At 39.6% G+C, this 20,447-nt stretch overlaps 1 protein-coding gene across 2 annotated transcripts in view; it reads left to right on the forward strand.

The window, feature by feature from the left end:
• The window catches only part of TTC39C (tetratricopeptide repeat domain 39C), a 134,646-nt gene that overhangs the window by 61,666 nt on the left and 52,533 nt on the right, over positions 1–20,447 (forward strand). For both annotated transcript variants that reach the window (XM_011939257.1, XM_011939256.1), the window contains exons 2-6: positions 1,414–1,462; positions 3,286–3,414; positions 5,695–5,809; positions 16,966–17,320; positions 19,123–19,291. In XM_011939257.1, the coding sequence (XP_011794647.1) occupies positions 1,430–1,462; positions 3,286–3,414; positions 5,695–5,809; positions 16,966–17,320; positions 19,123–19,291 (801 nt within the window). In that variant the 5' untranslated portion in view covers positions 1,414–1,429. The remainder of the gene's footprint in view (positions 1–1,413; positions 1,463–3,285; positions 3,415–5,694; positions 5,810–16,965; positions 17,321–19,122; positions 19,292–20,447) is intronic.

The following is a 20,447-nucleotide window of genomic DNA, read 5'->3' on the forward strand; positions in this document are numbered from 1 at the left end:
AATGGTGGCAGAAGGTTAATGTTAAATAGAGTCCTGGATATCACACACACTGTCTTTCTCTAACACACACACAGTGCACCAGGAGAAAAATGAATGTGTGTACCCTTTAACTCAGTAATGCTACCTCTAGCATTTTAGCCCAAGAATATATCTGGCCTTGCCTGCAAAAATGTACGTACAAGGTGTCCATTAGGCATATACACACACATTCAGACACATGTAAGCGTGCACCTTCTCTTTCCCGTAGACACACACATACTCTCACTTTGCATATATTCTGTATTTATAGTCAGAGATTGAATACGTTGTTTCATGCCTTTTTGTAGTGACCATATAGTATTTGCATAATAAAAAATCAATAAAATGATTTTTATTTAAGAAGGTAATTACAACTAGCTTTTCCTTTTAGTGCAATTTATAGAGATCTGGATTTTGTACTCTTTTGGATTTTGAAACAGAAAATTTATATTCTTTTATTCTTTAAATTGGTATTGATTTGCTTTCATTTTTGGCTTACAACAAAATCAGATGATTACAAGGAGGGAATGGCTGACTCTTAGGGAGGCATTCCTAAGGTTCTCGGATTAATGAGTGAGTTTGTGAAGTCTGACTCAGTGAAGAGACCCTTTGATCTACTCTAGAAACTATATTGATTTTCTGTGTTGAACATTTGTAACAAGTTTTGCATTTTAAAAATGATCTAACTGGTAATGGTAGAGGATTATTTTAAAAATGAATAATAACTGTCTTTCTTTGGCCATGTTTTTGTAGTTGTCGGATTGTTTCTATCTTTTTTTTTTTTTGAGACAGAGTCTCACTCTCGCCCAGCCTGGAGTGCAATGGTGCGATCTTGGCTCAGTGCAACCTCCGCCTCCCGGGTTCACACAATTCTCCCTGCCTCGGGCTCCCAAGTAGCTGGGATTATAGACACCCGCCACCACTTGCTGCTAACTTTTGTATTTTTAGTAGAGATGGGGTTTTGCCATGTTGGCTAGGCGGGTCTCCAACTCCTAACCTCAGGTAATCCGCCTGCCTCAGCCTCCCAAAGTGCTGGGATTATAGGCGTGAGCCACTGCGCCTGGCCTGTTTCTACCATCTTTATATTTATTGTGTCAACTCTTTAACAACCACAGTTAAAAAGTGTACTAAGGCAGTGTCTATTCTAATTTGACTTTTTGTTTGCCTTAATTTGAAGAATCAGAGGCAAATTCTATCCTGGCAGATAGAGCTGTAAACCACCTTGCCTCTTTACCTCTTTATTAGGGTAATTTAATCTGCTTGATGACCTTAACTTCTTTTATCCAATTAGGAGGATTATATGGTAATCATGATATGTCAAATGCTTTTAAAATAAAATTTTACAGTGAAAATAATTTTATTGTGTGTGTGTGTGTGTGTGTGTTTTTTTAACAGAAATCATAGCCCACTAATGAGTTTTGGAGCCAGCTTTGTCAGTTTTTTGGTAAGTTGATATCTTAAGACCTATTGGCATGAAAGAAACAATTATATAAAGTAATGTCTGTTAGTGGCTATCAGTTATATAGATATACTATTATAGAAAGTCTTTTAGAGTCTAAAACTGAAGTAAAGTTTTTGCCTATTACCCAATGCCTATGAAATAATCTGTCTTCCCTCATTTTAAAAATAAAATGCTTACATCTTATTTATAGGGTATTATATTTTAACCAAAGGCCTTTTTAGAATAAAAATGTAATGGAAAGATCTTCAATAATTAAAATTGCATTCGAGGTAGAAAAAAGGTCTGGGTTTGGGTAATAAAGGTTTGCTCTAAAATTATTGAGTAAATGTGGACTAGAGGACAAGTTAAATGAGCAGAGCTAAAATTTGTCAGTTAGTATTACATTTCCAAATATGAGTATTTGGGAATTGAGGAAGTAGGTTGCAGTTAGGTTTTAAAGTACATTGGGCAATGTGGAAAATGGGATACTTCCATTTTCCAGAAACAGTAATCAGACAAATTATTTTCAAACACGTAATTTTTTAAAAACACTAATAAAGAATTATGTAACAGCAAGAAAAACAAAGTCATGATAGAGACTGAAAAAGAGAAAGCTTTTAGATCCAAGATTTAGAAAGATGTCAGCAAATGGGCATGTCACAGCCTGGCAGTGCTCTACCACAGTTACCACGCCAGCTTCCAGTGAGAAGTTTTTATTCAAGGTATTTATTTCCTCTTATTGCCAGTTAATGCAACAAAAATGTTAAGGGCTATTGTTTGAAAGAATGCATTATTCCCAACCCTAAGGAACATGGTACTGGGTGGCGGTTGTAACATTAGAACCCAAGTGATTATAAGGGCTGCAAATGAGATATAACCAAAGGGTCTTGGCTGAGTCTGGTGGTGGAGAGGAGGAGAAGCAAGGCCACAGCAGGGTTGAGATTTCAGCAGCTTGAGAGGAGGGTTGGGAAGAAGAGTGTGGCAGGGAGGCCTGGACCGAGGTTTGGCTAGAATGGAAAAGTAGGTTAGAGCCATACTGAGGAAGCCTGAAAGGCCAAGATGGAACTGGTAGAATTTGATAGGAAATGAGGAGCTGGAGACAGTAGGTTCATCAGGTCCTTCGAAGAACCAGCTATCCCGCAGCAAGTCTGTCTCTGCCCCTGTAAGCCCATTCATCTCAGAAACCTCATTTCTACTGTGTAAAAGTCACAGGTGTTCAGCAGAGATTCAGTAGATTTCCCCTACCTTGTTAAATGTGGCCTGAAAAAGTCCACTAGGATCAGGTGCCTGGAAACAAGCTGTCATGGAATTTTTAAACATAGACAATATAAAATGAATTCCTTGTAAGTGAACCTACTGGAATTGCAGTCCCTGGAAAGACTGAAGATTTTCTAAGAGTACCTACAAGCTGTTGTTTCATTAGCATTTCTGTGCAGTTCTTGGCGGAGCCAGGGATCCATATGTGGGTAGAATGAACTTTTGAATTAGACACCATTGTAAAAACTGAATTGAGCAGACCAATCAGAAATTATAGAGAACTTTTGTTACCATGTTTAATAACCGCAACAACAAAAATTGTAGAACAGTAATGGCAAGGACATTTATTACCATATTTTTTTCATGATGATGGGATAGAGGTATAATCTTATTTCATGTTGAGATTATAGTTTCTTTAAATGAATAGATTATGCCATAACATTGAGATTCTTTTGCTTGCAATAAATAACTTAAGTGTTTTTTTATTTGGAGTTTTCTTGTAATAAATTGGCTTAAATTTTCCGATACTAATTCATTCATTCATTCATTCATTCATTCTTTCTTGGAAGAATGCCATGATGACATTTGAGGAAGAAAAAATGCAGTTGGCATGTGATGACTTAAAAACCACAGAAAAACTGTGTGAAAGTGAAGAGGCTGGAGTAATTGAAACAATCAAGAATAAAATTAAGAAGAATGTAAGTACTGCGGCTTTAGGTTGTGGACTGTGTGCTCCTTATTTAGAATATCACTTTTGTTCATTTAGAACAAAAGCCGTTTGCTTGGTTTTAGTATTTAGAATATGACTGAAAAACCACAATGTTTCTTACGGTTTTTGGTCATATAAAATGTATCTCTTATAAAAACAGAAGCTGCTTTCAGTTCTCCAGAGCCATTCAGTGTATGTTCTTTTGATATCTTAGAATCATCTTCTTCCATAATGGGCTGTGTGGCAAGGGCTGTTTTAATGAGGTTTTCCTATATGTAATTCAACATGTAATGCAGCATGTTCTATTCTGTAGTGTTCTATTCTTCATTTTAGAAACATTATGATAAAGACCAATGTTTTATAATGTCTAATCAATGATCAAGTGCTGTTGACTCTTTTTCTTAAATACCTCTTGAATTCATTGACTGCTCTCCATCCTCACCGCCACCTCTGTAGGTCAGACACTATCCCAGCTGTCTAAGACACATGGGTATTTCTGTCTCCAGTCTCATGGTTCTTTAATGTAGGGGTCCCCAACCTCTGGGCCATGGACCTGTACTGGTCTGTGGCCTGTTAGGAACCAGACCACAGGGCAGGAGGTGAGCGGAAGGGCGAGTGAGCGTTGCCACCTGAACTTTGCCTGCTGTCAGATCAACAGCATCATTAGATTGTCATAGGAGCATGAACTGTCTATGCAAGGGATCTAGGGTGCACACTGCTTATGAGAATCTAACTAATGCCTGATGATCTGAGGTAGAACAGTTTCATCCTGAAACCATTAACTCATCTCCTCCCAACTCCCTAACCCAGTCCATGGAAAAATTGTCTCCCATGCAGCTGGTCCCTGCTGCCAAAAAGGTTGGGGACTGCTGCTCTGATTCATTGTCCATAATATAGTCACTAAAATGCAAATTTCTTGCTTGCTTGGTTTTCAGTGGCCCCCCTCACCAGCCATTGCCATTATAATAAAGTACAGACTTCTTAATGTGGCTGACTTGGCATTTACGTTTCCTCGGCCTGGAACATTCTCCTCCCTCGTTTCCTGGTTCCTACTTCTTTTTAGTTCCTTCTAGGTGTCCTTTTCTCCAAGGACTCTTGCTTGAGGCCCCCTGCCCTGTTAAGTGTGTCTCCTACAGGTTCCCGTAGTTCCCTGTCCTTACCCTTCAGAGAGCTTTCCATAGTACACAGTAATATGGTCTGTTTTCCTCAGTAGAATGAAAGCTTACATGTCTGCCATCAGTATCCAGTACCATGTCTGGCACCTGTGTTAATAATTAACATTTGTAATGAGTCCTTGCAATTTAAAAAGCATTTTCACATTCAGTATGTCATTAGCCTTCCCAACAATCCTGCACAATAGATGCTATTACAAACGAGGAAACACAAGCATCTTGACATTTTCCCAAGTGAATAGAATAGTGAGTGCTGGGGCTAGATTTGGAACAACAGCGACCACGATGGATTATGCTAAAACCTAGAAAAAAAGGGAAACAGATTATTCTGGTGTGTCTACTGTGTATACTGTTGACATATTTGCAAAAATCCTCTTTTTCTTCTGTCATTGTGATAGCATATGAAAGCTATTTAACTTATTCAAGTTTACTTTGTACTAAGAATGCAGAGTGTTCTATTCTGGAGTGTTCTGTTCTTCATTTTAGAAACATTATGATAAAGACCAATATTTTATAAAAAGCGACTTGACCTTTTGCATATTTGTATTTATATGACATATTTCCAGTACTGTTTGTGATTTATTCAAAGCTAATTTTTAATTCTGGAATATTTTCTCCTTAATGGAAATGTAGTCAGTTTCTAATCTTTACATCTCAGTTGCGTGCACGAAAAGAATGCTCCAATGTTATCCTACCTGAAGACAGGTGTCTGCAAAGTTGACTTTTCAGGTTATCTACTTAAGGAATATATTGTACTTTTAATGATTTTTATTTTGAATAAGAAAGACTTTACATTTTTTTTTAAAAAAAGGTGAAACTCCGAAGATTTTTGTTGCTTTTCGTATTCCCCATGAACTCAGTTTGTATCACTTAGAATATTTTTGTCTTTGAGTTACAGGGCTCAAACAAACAAAATAAAGTTAGACTAATGGGAATTTGGAGCGGCCAGGCTCATAGGATAAATTTGTTCTTGGCTTTGAGTACCAGGTTTCACAATTCCTATGTAAAATTATTTTGTACAACAACATAATACTGTTTCGGGGGACTAACGTTGTTGTGTGTGATTTATCAGTGTGGACTTTCTTTCTGCCAAACAGGTTGATGTCCGAAAATCCGCCCCCTCTATGGTTGATCGGCTTCAGAGGCAGATAATCATAGCTGACTGTCAGGTTTACCTGGCTGTGCTTTCATTTGTAAAACAAGAATTGTCAGGTATGCTGAAGCGTTATTTTTAATGATTCTCACTATTCAGTGCACACAATTAGTAATACGCTTTTTAAAGAATGCCTTGCATTTCAGTCTTTGAAAACGTGGCGCCTCTTTGGAGCATGATACTGATTTATTACTGGGGAAATTGAAACCACAAGTGTTCAGTGTGTGTTTAGTGGAGCAGTTTTTGCGCCAGAGTCTGTCTCATCCTCTTGTCTCAAGGGAATTCTGTCATACTTACAGCGATTGCTCGTGCCTTTTATATGTATGTAGATGTATAATACTTTTTCTTTGTGGGAATCAGGTTGTGATCATAACCTTTAAAGTGAAATGTAACTGGCTTAAATTTACGGTTTTGGGGAAGTTGTTGTTAAGGCCTGAGTGCCTTCAATGGTTTCACGTATAGTAGGAGATCGTTAAAGATCATTAAAGATTTGCTAATATAGTGGAATTACCTGCATTTAAAATAACAAACTTTAGTGAGGGATATAAACTAATTTCTTAATTAGTCTGTCCAAGACAAACGTTTTCTAGGTTTAGCTTTAATTTCTTGAGTGAAATAGACTCAAGTGAGCCTCTAAAGCTTGTCCTGTGACTGAGTCTAAAATTGACCTAATTATTTTAATTTTGTGGTTATGGTGGTCTCTGATATTGACAGCAGAAACTTGCCATTTTGGTAGATAGAATTTACTTGAAAAAACTGAAAATTCTAAAAGGAAATCAATTCAAATTCACTGTCAGAAAGATATTTTCTCCTAAACCTTAAATGAAGGATATATTTCTTTTAAATTATAACATACTCTTTTCTTTCTAGCCTATCAGAAGCCAGTTTTTCCCCCTTTTTCTTATTTCTCTTGCTGTTTCCATCTTTGTCTCTGTCTCGTACCAGGGATGCTTTGCTTCTGTTTGGCTGAAGTCAAAAGTGGAATTTAACTTTTATTTTGACCTCTGAAATTTGGACTTCTAAATATTGATCTTTCTTTTAAAATATGTTCTATGATGTACATTCACTGTTTGCTTTGGTTCGGTAATTCTTTTTCTCCTTAACCCCTTTCTCAGGACTCTTCTAATAATACCTTACTTATATGGTCAAGAACTCATAGCTCATGTGAATTTTCTATAATGCAGTAATGTCAAATCCCCCATTTGGAGTGCACTGCTGACTCAGATACAAAAGAGTACCGGAGCTTATCTGGACCTCATTGGTCAAGACAAGAGCTCTGTGATTTTGTACTCCCTTTTCCTGACACTCAAAGACTCTCATAAGGAGCTAATTTTAACCATTAAGAAAATATCTGGCCAGGTGCCTTGGCTCACACCTGCAATCCCAGTACATTAGGAGGCTGAGGCAGGCGGATCACTCAAATCAGGAGTTCGAGACCAGCCTGGCCAACATGGCGAAACCCCATCTCCAATAAAATACAAAAATTAGCAGGGCGTGGTGGCGGGCACCTGCAATCCCAGCTACTTGGGAGGCTGAGGCAGGAGAATCACTTGAACATGGTGGGGGTTGCAGTGACTTGACATCACTCCACTGCACTCCAGCCTGGGTGACAGAGCAAGACTTACAAAAAAGAAAAGGAAAGAAAAGAAAATGCCTGTTGAGAGAGGAGGATAAAGCAAATGTAATAAAAGTTAAAGTGTGAGAGTGTATCAGAACTTTTTTTTTTTTGAAATGGAATCTCGCACTGTTGCCTAGGCTGGAGTGCAGTGGCATGATCTCGGTTCACCGCAACCTTTGCCTCCCAGGTTCAAGCAATTCTCCTGCCTCAGCCTCTGGAGTAGCTGGGATTACAGGTGCCTGCCAGCACGCCCGGCTAACTTTTTGTATTTTCAGTAGAGATGGGGTTTCACTATGTTGGTCAGCCTGGTCTTGAACTCTGACCTCGTGATCTGCCCGCCTCGGCCTCCCGAAGTGCTGGGATTACAGGAATGAGCTGCTGCGTCCAGCCAGAACTTTTTAAATGAGTATATCTGTCTTTCATTTGTTCAATCATTGATCCATTCAACAAATAATTATAGAGCGCATGCTGTGTGCTAAGCACTTAGTTAGATAAGCAAACACAGACCTAGTCCCTGCCCTCATGAAGCTGAGAATTATCAGATAATAGTATTTATATTTAAGATTATTCTGATTGTAAAATTACTAAATATTAGTATGGAAAATTTTGGAAAGATAGAAAGCAAGTCATCATCTCCAATTTCAACACTTAGAGAAAATCTCTTTTTATGAATAATAATCTGCTTTATATTTCTTTATCTTTTTTGCAAAATTGAATCTATAGTATTTTATATCTTATTTTCTCTTTTTCAATTATACTTTGGATATTTTCCCTATGACTCAGTTTCAGAACATAATTTTAAATAATAGTGAGTTAGTTTGTCATATGAATATGCCCTAATGCATTTAATCAATTCCTCATGGACATTTAGATTGGTGTGCATTTTTGGGGGGATATTAGTGAGGTTGAACGTGCTTTTGTATTTTATCCATAAACTGTATTTCTTTCACAAATTATCTTCACAGCCTTTGCCTGTTCTAATAGTTTGATATTATTGTTACTTAATCCTGTTTATCATAGTATTTGACAGCATTCTTGGTTCTTCCTGAAGTCCTATGATTTATTGAATATGATATTGACATTGAAGTGAAATTCTCATAGGCATGAAAGCCTCGGGTTGTCATAAACTTATGTAGTGGTTATTGCTTTGTGAATAGCTCAGTACTGGTTTCAAACAAAGACAACCAACAGTGTGTTCTATTTGCCTTTCAGACACCCAGTGGGTTATTAAGCTACAAATAATTTGTTTACTTCATTGTTGGGATCCACATTTCTTGGAAAACATTTTACCTGGATGATTTTCTTGGGGGAAAAAAAAAACTCACAAAGCTCCTTGTTGGAGATGTTTGTTATGGGTGGCCCTCCCCACCCCTGGAGCAGGGCAGCACTGAGGGGCCAGGGGCACACACACAGGCCAGAGCTCTGGTAGAGATGAGCCAATGTGAACTTTTTAATGGTTCATGCTTTTTAAAAAAAAAAAAAAAAAAAAAGACAGTTTCTCGCTCTGTCATGCAGGCTGGAGTGCAGTGGCACAATCTCGGCTCACTGCACAACCTCTGCCTCCCAGTAGTGAGGTTCAAGCAATTCTCGTACCTCAGCCTCCCAAGTAGCTAGGATTACAGGTGCATGCACCACTCCTGGCTAATTTTTTGTATTTTTAGTAGAGACAGGGTTTCACCATATTGCCAGGCTGGTCTCGAACTCCTGCTCTTAAGTGATCCACCCACCTTGGCCTCCCAAAGTGCTGGGATTGCAGGCGTGAGCCACCATGCCCAGTCAATGCTTCTTAACGTTTAAAAGAGCTTGTGTTTATCTCATTTAAACTTCCTTATAATGAATTACTCCATCATCTCTTTAATTTCCCATACTATTTTATATCTTTTAAATTCACTCTATTATCCAAGGGTCTTTTATTGCAGCAAGAATATATTACTTTTGTGATAAAAATAAATTATTTTTAAAACATATTTTATAGCACTTGCCACCTTGTTTTATTGTAAGTTTCCTTTATTTCCTTTTGGATTTGAAGAGAGGGCGCATGTTTTTCTCACCTTTGTATTCTTGGCAACATATATACTCCAGTTTTCCTTAGATGAGATTGTTTTCCTTCTTTGACAGGTGAGACAGTTGTGGTTGAATGATTTATGCAGCTTGTTGGTGATAACAGAACCAGGGCCTGAACCATGGTTTTCTTATTTCCTAACTGAAATTCTGGTGCTGTCCATGTGCTCCCATCTTAGTTTGGCTGCTTGTGCTACCACCTTCCAAGTGACCCAGAAACCTGGGTTTCTTGAGGCCTTCTCCCTCAGGTGCTGCCTGTGCCCTGGGCTAGAATCGTAGCCACACTGCCTCTTGCTCCCCTCTGGGCCACACTCTCTGTTGCTGCTAGAGCATCTTTCCAGAACCGCTTAAACCCATGCTTTAAACACTTAGCTGGCCTGCCTCACCTGCAAGGCAAGGTCTGAATTCCTTTTGTGCAGAGCATATAAGACTCTTTCCCAGCCCCGTGCCCTTCCACTACCTCATCTAGCTGAACCGAGGTTCTCACACTTCCCTGAATATCCTCTGCTGCCTTGAGCTTTTATTCACCTTACCCTGTCAGTGTGGAACACCCCTACGCCCTTTATCTTTCTCTTATGCTTAATCAAGTACAGCCCAGGCCTTCCTCCTTTGTACAGCATTCCCTCCTCATGTCAATCCTGGTTCTTTTTGTAAGAGGCAAGGTCTCGCTCTGTGACCTAGGCTGCAGATCATAGCTCACTGCAGCCTTGAGCTCCTAGGTTCAAGTGATCCTCTTGCCTCAGCCTCTTGAGTAGCTGGGACTACAGGCATGTACCACCACACCTCGCTCATTTTTAAAAATGTTTTTGTAGAAATAGGGGTCTCACTATGCTGCCCAGGCAGGTCTTGAATTCCTGGGCTCAAGCGATCCCTCCATCCTGTCCTCCCAAAGTGTAGGGATTACAGGTGTGAGCCACCATGCCCAGCCAATCTGGCTTTTGTTGTGCTATTACTTATATCCTGTACATCACCATTTACCGCATGTATTGCATAGCAATACTGATATATATTTACATGTCTGCCTAAAGCATTAGGCTACATGCTCCTTGAGGGCAGGGACTGTGCAATCTACCTGCTGTTTTACCTCTTCTCCACATATGTTGAGCATTTCCTATGTGCCCACATGCTGTGAGATGATAGGTGCTAGTAGTCTAGAGATGAATGAGATGTACCTCATGCCCTGGGGGAACTCGTGGTTTGGCAGTAGGAAAAAATAAGTAAGTAAATAAATTCTAATTCAGGAGGATACTTCAGTCATAGGCACATAAGTTAGTCATAGGGGTTGAATAGGGAACAAGTGATTCTGAATCTTTGGGAAGATCAAGGATCCCTTATCCCTGAGGAGGGTTATAAAGAATGAAGGTCTGTTTCCTTCTCTGTGTCCTTAGAACCTGGTAGGATGTTTTTGCCTAGAACATGGTGGGTAGATATTAAAATCCATTTATGCCTAGTGTTCCATTATTGGAATGCTAAGCATGTGGGAGTTATTTATATCCTACTGTTCAAGGCCATTGCCAAGATCTGATTGCAAAAATGCAAAAATTTGCAACCTCAGGCAAAATTAAAGGGAGGAAATGGAGGAAAGGTAATGCCATTCAGGAAGATATTGGGATTGGAGAAGTGAGCCTGTTGGAAGTCTGTTGGTGACATATGAAAAAATGCTCATCATCACAGGCCATCAGAGAAATGCAGATCAAAACCACAGTGAGATATCATCTCACACCAGTTAGAATGGCGATCATTAAAAAGTCAGGAAACAACAGGTGCTGGAGAGGATGTGGAGAAATAGGAACACTTTTACATTATTGGTAGGAGTGTAAACTAGTTCAACCATTGTGGAAGACAGTGTGGCGATTCCTCAAGGATCTAGAACTAGAAATACCATTTGACCCAGTGATCCCATTACTGCATATATACCCAAAGGATTCTAAATCATGCTGCTATAAAGACACATGCACACATATGTTTATGGCAGCACTATTCACAATAGCAAAGACTTGGAACCAACCCAAATGGCCATCAGTGATAGACTGGATTAAGAAAATGTGGCACATATACAACGTGGAATACTATGCAGCCATAAAAAGGGATGAGTTCATGTCCTTTGTAGGGACATGGATGAAGCTGGAAACCATCATTCTAAGCAAACTGTTGCAAGGACAGAAAACTAAACACCACATGTTCTCACAGGTGGGAACTGAACCATGAGAACCCTTGGACACAGGATGGGGAACATCACACACTCGGTCCTGTTGTGGGATGGGGGGAGGGGGGAGGGATAGCATTAGGAGAAATACCTGATGTAAATGATGAGTTAATGGATGCAGCACACCAACATGGCACATGTATACATATGTAACAAACCTGCACGTTGTGCACATGTACCCTAGAACTTAAAGTATAATTTTTTTTTTTAAAAAAAAGGTCTGTTGGTGAAGGTTAAAGATAACAAGGCAGTGGGCTGACTGGTGAAAACTAAATCATCTTTTGTCCTTTAAAGTCTTGGGCCAGGCACGGTGGCTCACACCTGTGCACAGTGGCTCCTAGCACTTTGGAAGGCCGAAGTGGGTGGATTGTTTGAGTCTAGGAGTTTGAGACCAGCCTGGGCAATAATGGCAAAACCCCATCTCTACTGAAAAAAACAAAAAATCAGCCAGGCTTGGTGGCATGTACCTGTAGTCCCAGCTACTCGGGAGGCTGAGGTGGAAGAATCACCTGAACTTGGGAGGTCAAGGCTGCAGTAAGGTGAGATAGTGCCACTGCACTGTAGCCTGGGAAATCCAACTGAGGCCTTGTCTCAAAAAAAAAAAAAAAAGGTCTATTATTTGGGTCACAAGAGAGGCAAGCCTGAATTACCTGCCATCATGGGTTACCCAGCCTCGTTCCAGGACAGTTGAACAGACAGGCTTTAGTAGATGCTTGCACCAGATACAGTCCCCATGAAAAATTACAAAATTTATCCAAGATCAATTTAGTGTAACTTGATACTTCCATTTTGCAAGCAGCTCTTGCCCTTTGCCAGGGAAGACTTCTACCCCCGTATGGGGCGGGGTTTCCTCTTGCCTCCTCTGTCTCTCAGCTAGTTGTTGCCTGGTCCTCATAAGGTGGGACAAATTGTCTCTTGCCCAGGCTAGAGTGCAGTGGCACAATCTTGGGTCACTACAACCTCCACCTCCTGGGTTCATGCTATTCTCCTGCCTCAGCCTCCCAAGTAGCTGGAACTACAGGCACCTGCCACCATGCCTGGCTAATTTTTTTGTGTTTTTTAGTAGAGACAGAGTTTCACCATGTTGGCCAGGCTGGTTTTGAACTCCTGACCTCAAGTGGTCCACCCGCTTCATCCTCCCAAAGTGCTGGCATTACAGGCATGAGCCACTGTGCCCGGCCGGGTCTGTGGTTTTCTGCTGTCTCCACCTCCTTCCACAGACACAGAGATAACGACAGCTGAATGATTTATACTTGACCTTTCAGAGCAGCCAGATGAAAGGCTGTGCAGGGTGTACGGCTCTTAAATAGCGTGTTCTCTGCTTGTTGGGAAGACATGCACTCAGCAGCTATGTCCTTGTGTGGAGCTGCTGGAGCAGCTCCTTTAGGAACCACGGTGCAGCGTGTGCTGTTCTCTCTGCCGCATCCTCCCCCAGCCTCTGCCTCCTCCTGCTTGGCCTGGCTGTGGCTGGAATTTTTGCTTTACAGAGTGTGGGATGGAGAGTAGGGCAAGTCCCAAGAACCTGTTTCAGTGCCAAGTTGGACGTAGAATGTAGTAAAAGCAAAGCCTCTCTCAACATGGGCATTAAGTTTGTTTTGACATACTTCAGTTTATCATCTTTGACTCAGCTGAAAACGTTGGGTTCCGTTTCCTTGGCTCAAATTAAGGACCTTACAGCTTGTTACCATAGACTTTAACATATGCTTTCAGACATTGGCACCTATCTTAGGCACAAAATTAAAGACAGATTGAACTCATTATATTCTTATTCTAGAAGAGTGGGGTTTTCACCGTGGAGGTTTCTGTGAACGTTTTATTGATTTAGTTCCACGCACTCAGGGGTGGACGGATTCTTCACATTTGTTTCCGTTCTACCATCCATTTCTATAGTTCCTCACCTGAGGTCAGAATTGTTAGCATTCATGTCTGTAATCCTGGTCCCTTCGACGTCACATTGAGAGATGCCGTTTCTCTGGGAGCAGGTGTTCACTCTTCTGTTGGGCTTGTACCCTTTTGTCCCGGTGTGTCCCCTGCTTCACTCTGCCTCCAAGCCGCTCGCCCATCTGCTGCTTTCTCCTGGGGCATTCCCTTTCCCTTAGTGCAAGCTTCACTTCCTTTAATAAAGCTGAGGAAGCCTGGAAAATACAGGATAAAATGGAGTTAATTTTACCCCTCCAAATTTCCAGTGAAGAATGGGTAGGAGTAAAGTGTTCTTCCAAAATCCTGCAGTAACTGTTTTGTACTCTCTAATTTATTTATGGAAAACTAATGACAAAAAAAAGGAGATAAAAAAGGACAATTCACTCATCATCTCAGCATTATGTGTTTTCACTCTTTCTATATATGACCCAGTAGAGCATTTAAATATATATGTTAAGTTGCATGCTTATTTTTTCCTTTGTGTTTATTTTCTTTTCTAATTTTGTTGTGGGCATTAGGCAGGATTGGACTATGTTTTATAGTTCTTTGCTGTTCCTCAGATGGCAAGCACAGTGCCAGGCACATAATATAAACAGTAGCCGGTCGATAATTCTCGGGTTTTACAGATTTGTTTAAAATATGCAGCCCATGATTATTTGTTTCGAATTAGATTCCAGTTGCCTGTGTGTTCTCAATAATATACATTCTAGTTTCTATTTTTTTTTTTCTGCTTTTCTGTTAAATCTTTGGCTTTTTGGATTGTAACTGAGCATGATCTTTCTTCTTTCTGGGCATGCTGGATCAATCCAGACACTTAAAAATCCACTTTGTCAGTATAAAAGAAGCTTCAGGGTTTTCTCCAGGCTTTCTTTTCCCACAGTGCTTCCATTTAGGAGGGGAAAACGTCATTGAGCCTCTTAAAGGAAGGATCTCTGTCTTATTTCACTTCGATTCACCCAGAACAGTGCTTGAAATGTGGTGTTTGTACAGTAAATATTCTTAAGTAGAACGAATGAAGAGAAATTATTTCAAATGTATTACTAAAAAAACTTTGTAGATTAATTTGTTTTACTTGTTCATTCTATCCTATAGCATTCTTTTTAGTGGAGGTAGACTACAGGACATTAATCACCCAGAAGTTGTAGGATAGTTGTTTATAAATGTGATCCCATGGGTGATATGTTCACCATTTGTCAGAAAGTTGATGCATTTAAATAAAATAATAGCTTAATACCATGGATTGGGAGTCCCCCAGACCACCCCCAGGTTTGATGACTTCCATGCAAGACTCATCTTACAGTCATATTCTCAGCTGTGACTACTTACAGCAAAATTACGTTGCATGTTCATTTTGTCATTTGTATTGGTTTTCTTTCCTAATTTTATTGTAGATATTTGGAGGACTCAGATTATGTTTTGTAGTTCGTTTGTGTTCCTTAAATACAAAGGAAAATCAGCAAAGGGAAAAAGCACATGGGGCAGTGGAGTCCAGGGGAGACCAGGCACAAGCTTCCAAGGCTTTGCTCTCTGGGGAGGCACACAGGGTGTGCTAATTTGCCCCAGCAACGAGTTATGACAACACAAATGAAATGTCACCAACCAGGTAATCTCATTAGACTTAGTGCCAGAGTTTTTATTGGGGGTTGATCATTGTAGGCACCCCTACCTTGCACACAGACAAATTCCAGACTCCCAGAAGAAAAATCATGTTCAATGTATATCGTATTATTTGTGCAGACAGTTTAGGTGCACACAGTGAGCCACTCTTATCAGTCTTGGAAATGGTAAGAACTTTCCCAGAATGCAAGCTCCCATTCCATCCAAGGGCCAACCTTGTTAGCAGTTCTGTTGAAGGATAGCAGTCAGGCCGGCTGCATCAGCTCTTTTCCACACATCTATTCTTAGATCACGTTCAATTCCGGGATTGGGTGTTTGTAAATCAGATTTTATTTTATTGCATATATTTTCTGAAATTTGGAAATGCCTTTCTGAAAACCTCTTTTCCTACTGTTCTGAAGGGCCTGAAAGTCTGACAGTTCATGTTGTCCATTTGTGCATGAGGGTCAGAGTTGGTATCATATTAGTAACATTGCCAAGTGGATAAGCTCTCTCATAGTTATGAGAGAACTATGTTTTACAGAAAATTCCCTACAGAAAATCCTTTCCTCAAAAATGCGATGATGATACACTCAGAGAGTCCCATGTAAGTTGACCTCCCGCAACCCTTCCTACTCATCTGAAGATAAAAATATTCCTAGGAAGAGTGGTCAACAGCAGGGTCCTGAGAGGGGCCAGTTGGGGAGGGAGGTTTAAAGATAAGAGATTTGTACCTTCTGCTGTGCAGTAACTTTTTTATTGCTGCTTCACTGTGGTTGGGGCAGTGGATAAACCCCAATTTCATAAACCAAAGAAAGCCATTCTGATAAGGTGTGGTTAAGCCACACAGTAGGCCTCAGATATACGTGAATTTGGAGGTCTTTACATTTTGCATTTAACATGAATGACTTTTTTGATAATAAACTGGAACTATTTGTTTACCCAGTAAATATTAATCTTTTTTGCCTGCTTGTTTTATTTTATTTTATTTTGTTTCATTCTATTTTTGGCAAGACGCAATGCTTGGTGCTTGGGTATACATTTTTTTCTTTCTTTTTTTTTTGAGACAGGATCTCACTTTGTTGCCCAGGCTGGTGTGGTGTGGCACAATTGTGGCTCACTGCAGCCTTGACCTCTAGGGCTCAGGGAATCCTCCCACCTCAGCCTGCCAGGTAGCTGGGACTACAGGTGTGCACTACCACGCCTGGCTAAATTTTGTATTTTTTATAGAGATGAGTTTTCTCCATGTTGCTCAGCCTGATCTCAAACTCCTCGACTTCAGTAATCTGCCCACCTTGGCCTCCCAAAGGGCTGAGATTACAGGCGTGAGCCACCGCGCCCAAGCTTGGCTAGAAATTTAATTGTCACCTGACCAAGACCAAGAACTTGCTTTTAAGGAGGACTGTAACACAGGGTATACAAATGCAAGGATTATAAAAAAGCTTATCAGGAAAGCAGTACAGTAATTCAGAAACGCAATGGAGGGTGTCACAGAACGCATGAAAAGATGTTGGATTCAGGTGATGCATTCATTCATTCAATGTATATTACATACCATGCTCTAGGTACTGCATGAAGGGCTTCATAGAACGATGAGCAGAAAAACACATGCTTACCAATCATCATCCAGTGTAGTGAAGGGAGAGTCATGAGAAATAAGACATTTAAGTAAGCACTGTAAGAAAACTGGGTGCAATCGATAATAATTTTTATGTTTTTTAAATTTTTGGCTTGATTTTCAGGTTACTGTTCAGTATTCTTTACTCTAGAAATAGAAACATGTTTTTGAATGTTTTCTCCCTTTCTCTTTTTAGCTTATATCAAAGGTGGGTGGATCCTTAGGAAAGCCTGGAAGATTTACAATAAATGCTATCTGGACATCAATGCCCTTCAGGAGCTGTATCAGAAGAAGCTAACTGAAGAGTCCTTGACTTCTGATGCTGCAAATGATAATCACATTGTGGCTGAAGGGGTGTCTGAGGAGTCTCTAAACAGACTGAAAGGTGCTGTTAGCTTTGGATATGGCCTTTTTCACCTTTGCATATCCATGGTGCCCCCAAACCTGCTCAAAATCATCAACCTGCTGGGTTTTCCTGGAGACCGCCTACAGGGGCTTTCTTCACTGATGTATGCAAGCGAAAGTAAGGACATGAAGGCCCCTTTAGCTACGTGAGTAGCTGTATTGCAATGCTTTGGTAGATAATATAGTCTTGAAAGTAAGTAAACGACAATCAAAGACTTTAAAGGAAACTTCAGGTAAAATGTTTGATTGGTTGACAGGATGCTGTGTCTTATGTCTTTCAATGCAACACCAAGGACTGTGTTCTGTGGTGGTGGTGGTGCTAAGCTGACTTGAGTTAGAGAACAAGGCATTATTCACGAGTCTCACAAGTCATGTATTTTAAAACCTCAGATGATTTTATAAGCAATTTTTGTGACTTCGACCACAGCCTGTGAGATTCATGATTCTGATTTTTGGACTTAGGAGGCACAAATTTGATAAGCTCTTTCTGTGGTTCTGAAATTTTTATTCTTATAAAGAATCCTCACATTGGGATATTTTCCTTGATGATTCAAGGTGGTTTGTTATACATGACATGGATATTTTGTGCTCTTCCACTAAACTGAGTCATGTAATGTTTCTTGGTTTAAACTTAAATAATAATTATTTAAGCAGGAGAGCATGAGGAAGCTGATATAACTATCTAGAACAAGAATTCACGAATTTCTACATCAGTTAAAAGGGATGTGATTTTTGTTTGTTTATTTTAGTCTGGCAAATATCTACCATCTGTAACTTGAATATTTTAACAAGATTCCAGATATTCTTTGTCTAACATTACAGCACGTGTCAAAATTTTCCCCAAAAATATTGATATCCCAGAGGACCTTACTTGTATCAGTATTGAGAAATTTGGATGTTAACTTTTAATCAACTGATAGCTATTTAAAATATCTTTAAATTTTCATTAAAAAATTTATGCCTCCCTAAACTCATTAAATTACACAGTTGTCCTTTATTAATGTGAATTAACAGGTTTGTTAACTTGTGATCATTTGTCTGGTTATATCTTAATATTTTATGCTTATCTCTGATAAAGAAATGAATAGAATTAATAATACAATTAGTATGAGATCCATTAGAGAACCAAATTTATAAGCACACCATAAATATGCATTTACATAAAAATATTTGACATGTTGGTTAAACATTTTTGTCTGTTTATTAAATCAAATCCCAATGACTCTGTTTTGTTTACCTAGTTTAACATGGCCATTTTTGTTTTAAGTAATGAGTTTGGGGCAAGGGATCTGAAGTAGTTTATTAATTTGCTTGTTTTTTAAATTGAGCATCTTCAAAGGCCAGAGAAAGAGCCCTTTGTCTTATCCTCTCACTTATTTTAACCCAATTTAGCATAATTTGTGTCTGTGGTTTCTGTATTTAAATTTATTCTTTTTAAAAAATTTTCTTTTTCCTTTTGATCTATTTATTTGTACATGATATTTAAAGTTAGATTCTAGGTTTATACCCTAAGTTTTGTGAACACAAGAGAAAACATTTTCCTTTTGCCAAAATAAATAAATAAATAAAGCCTTTATTACAAGGGAACAGTAAATGGTGACCAGTTACCTTTTCTAATTGGTACATTGATGAGTATAGTGTAGAATTCAGAGATTTATGTCAGCCATCTCTTCAGCGATCCATCTAGAAGGCTCAAAAACACTGAATGCTCCTGTTACTTTATTCTCCCTGAGGGAAGGGTGTCTTGTGATTTATATATTGTGCTAAAGTTGCAGTTTTCCAAATATTAACATTAAAATGGGGAAAGTCTCTGATTTTACTTCTTCAGAGACTGCATAGTAAGCTTTTTGGAAAGAGTAGTATTGGAAGAACACATACTGGTTTTTTGAAAAATGGAAACGGTATAAGAAAAGTTATGTGCTCAATGTTTCTCTCCCTCTTGCTCTAGATTAGCTCTGCTCTGGTATCATACTGTAGTCCGCCCGTTTTTTGCCTTGGATGGCAGTGATAACAAGGCAGGCCTGGATGAAGCCAAGGAAATTCTCCTTAAAAAAGAAGCTGCTTATCCAAATTCTTCCCTCTTCATGTTTTTCAAGGGACGGATACAACGACTAGAGGTACTGTACCTTCCTCATCTTTTTAAAATAAAGCCTCCGATGATCAAATCTCTGATTCTCACTTGAGGACTGGTATCAAAACGAGCCAGAATGTCACAAGGCCCGGGAGCATTTTGTTCTTTTTTCTTTCCTTGCATCATTGCTAGGGAAGACTCTTCCAGGAACCCAGGATGTTAGTCAGTTACCTTCTGTTCGGAAGATGTGGGCGAAGTAGGGGTAAGATTCCTCATTGCTAATGACAAAAGATTGGTGCACTTCCAGCTTAAGGCATGTGAGCATTATTTAGTCGCTAGTTGAAAAACACAGAATACAATTTTTTTCCCTCTCTGAGTTACTGATAATCTCTTTCTAAACTTTGATCTTGGCTAACAATTGACTTATACAAAAGTTACTGCCTTAATTATCAGGGCAACATGAGCTTTGAAATATTAGGAGCTTTTATCACATTTTCATGTGCTTAATTTGGCTCAGTACTGTATCAAGAGCTTTACACATGCTCTTCCATTTCATCCTCAGAACAACCCTGTGACAGAGGTATAAAATTGTCATCTGCATGTTATAGAAGAAATAAACAAGGATCGGAGAGGGCTTCAAGTAACTTCCTGTGCTTACCCAGTGAGTGGGCCCGGTTTGTCTCACTCCAGAAGCAGAAATGCCCTGACCTTTGGAGGAGTCTACTTCTCCTTTGCATGTCTTTATTTTTGAGCTGGAGTCTCGCTCTGTCGCCCAGGCTGGAGTGCAGTGGCGTGATCTCGGCTCATGGCAAGCTCCTTCTCCCGGGTTCCCGCCATTCTCCTGCCTCAGCCTCCCGTGTAGCTGGGACTACAGGCGCCCGCCACCAAGCCCGGCTAATTTTTTTTTGTATTTTTAGTAGAGACGGGGTTTCACCGAGTTAGCCAGGATGGTCTCAATCTCCTGACCTTGTGATCCGCCCGCCTTAGCCTCCCAAAGTGCTGGGATTACAGGCGTGAGCCACTGCATGTCTTTTTATCTGCTTGTTTGAGATTATGAGGATTTGTGGAAAAATGAAAATGTAAGAAATTAATCATACCTATGAAATAAGATAGCTGTTAGAGTAGCTGCTCCGTCTACATTCTTACCAATAGTTATCAGTGAATCAGTTTGAGATTTTAACTGATAAGTGAATCAGTTTGAG

This window comes from Colobus angolensis, unplaced genomic scaffold, assembly GCF_000951035.1.
Source record: "Colobus angolensis palliatus isolate OR3802 unplaced genomic scaffold, Cang.pa_1.0 Scaffold18, whole genome shotgun sequence".
In the NCBI taxonomy this organism is placed as follows: Eukaryota; Metazoa; Chordata; class Mammalia; order Primates; family Cercopithecidae; genus Colobus; species Colobus angolensis.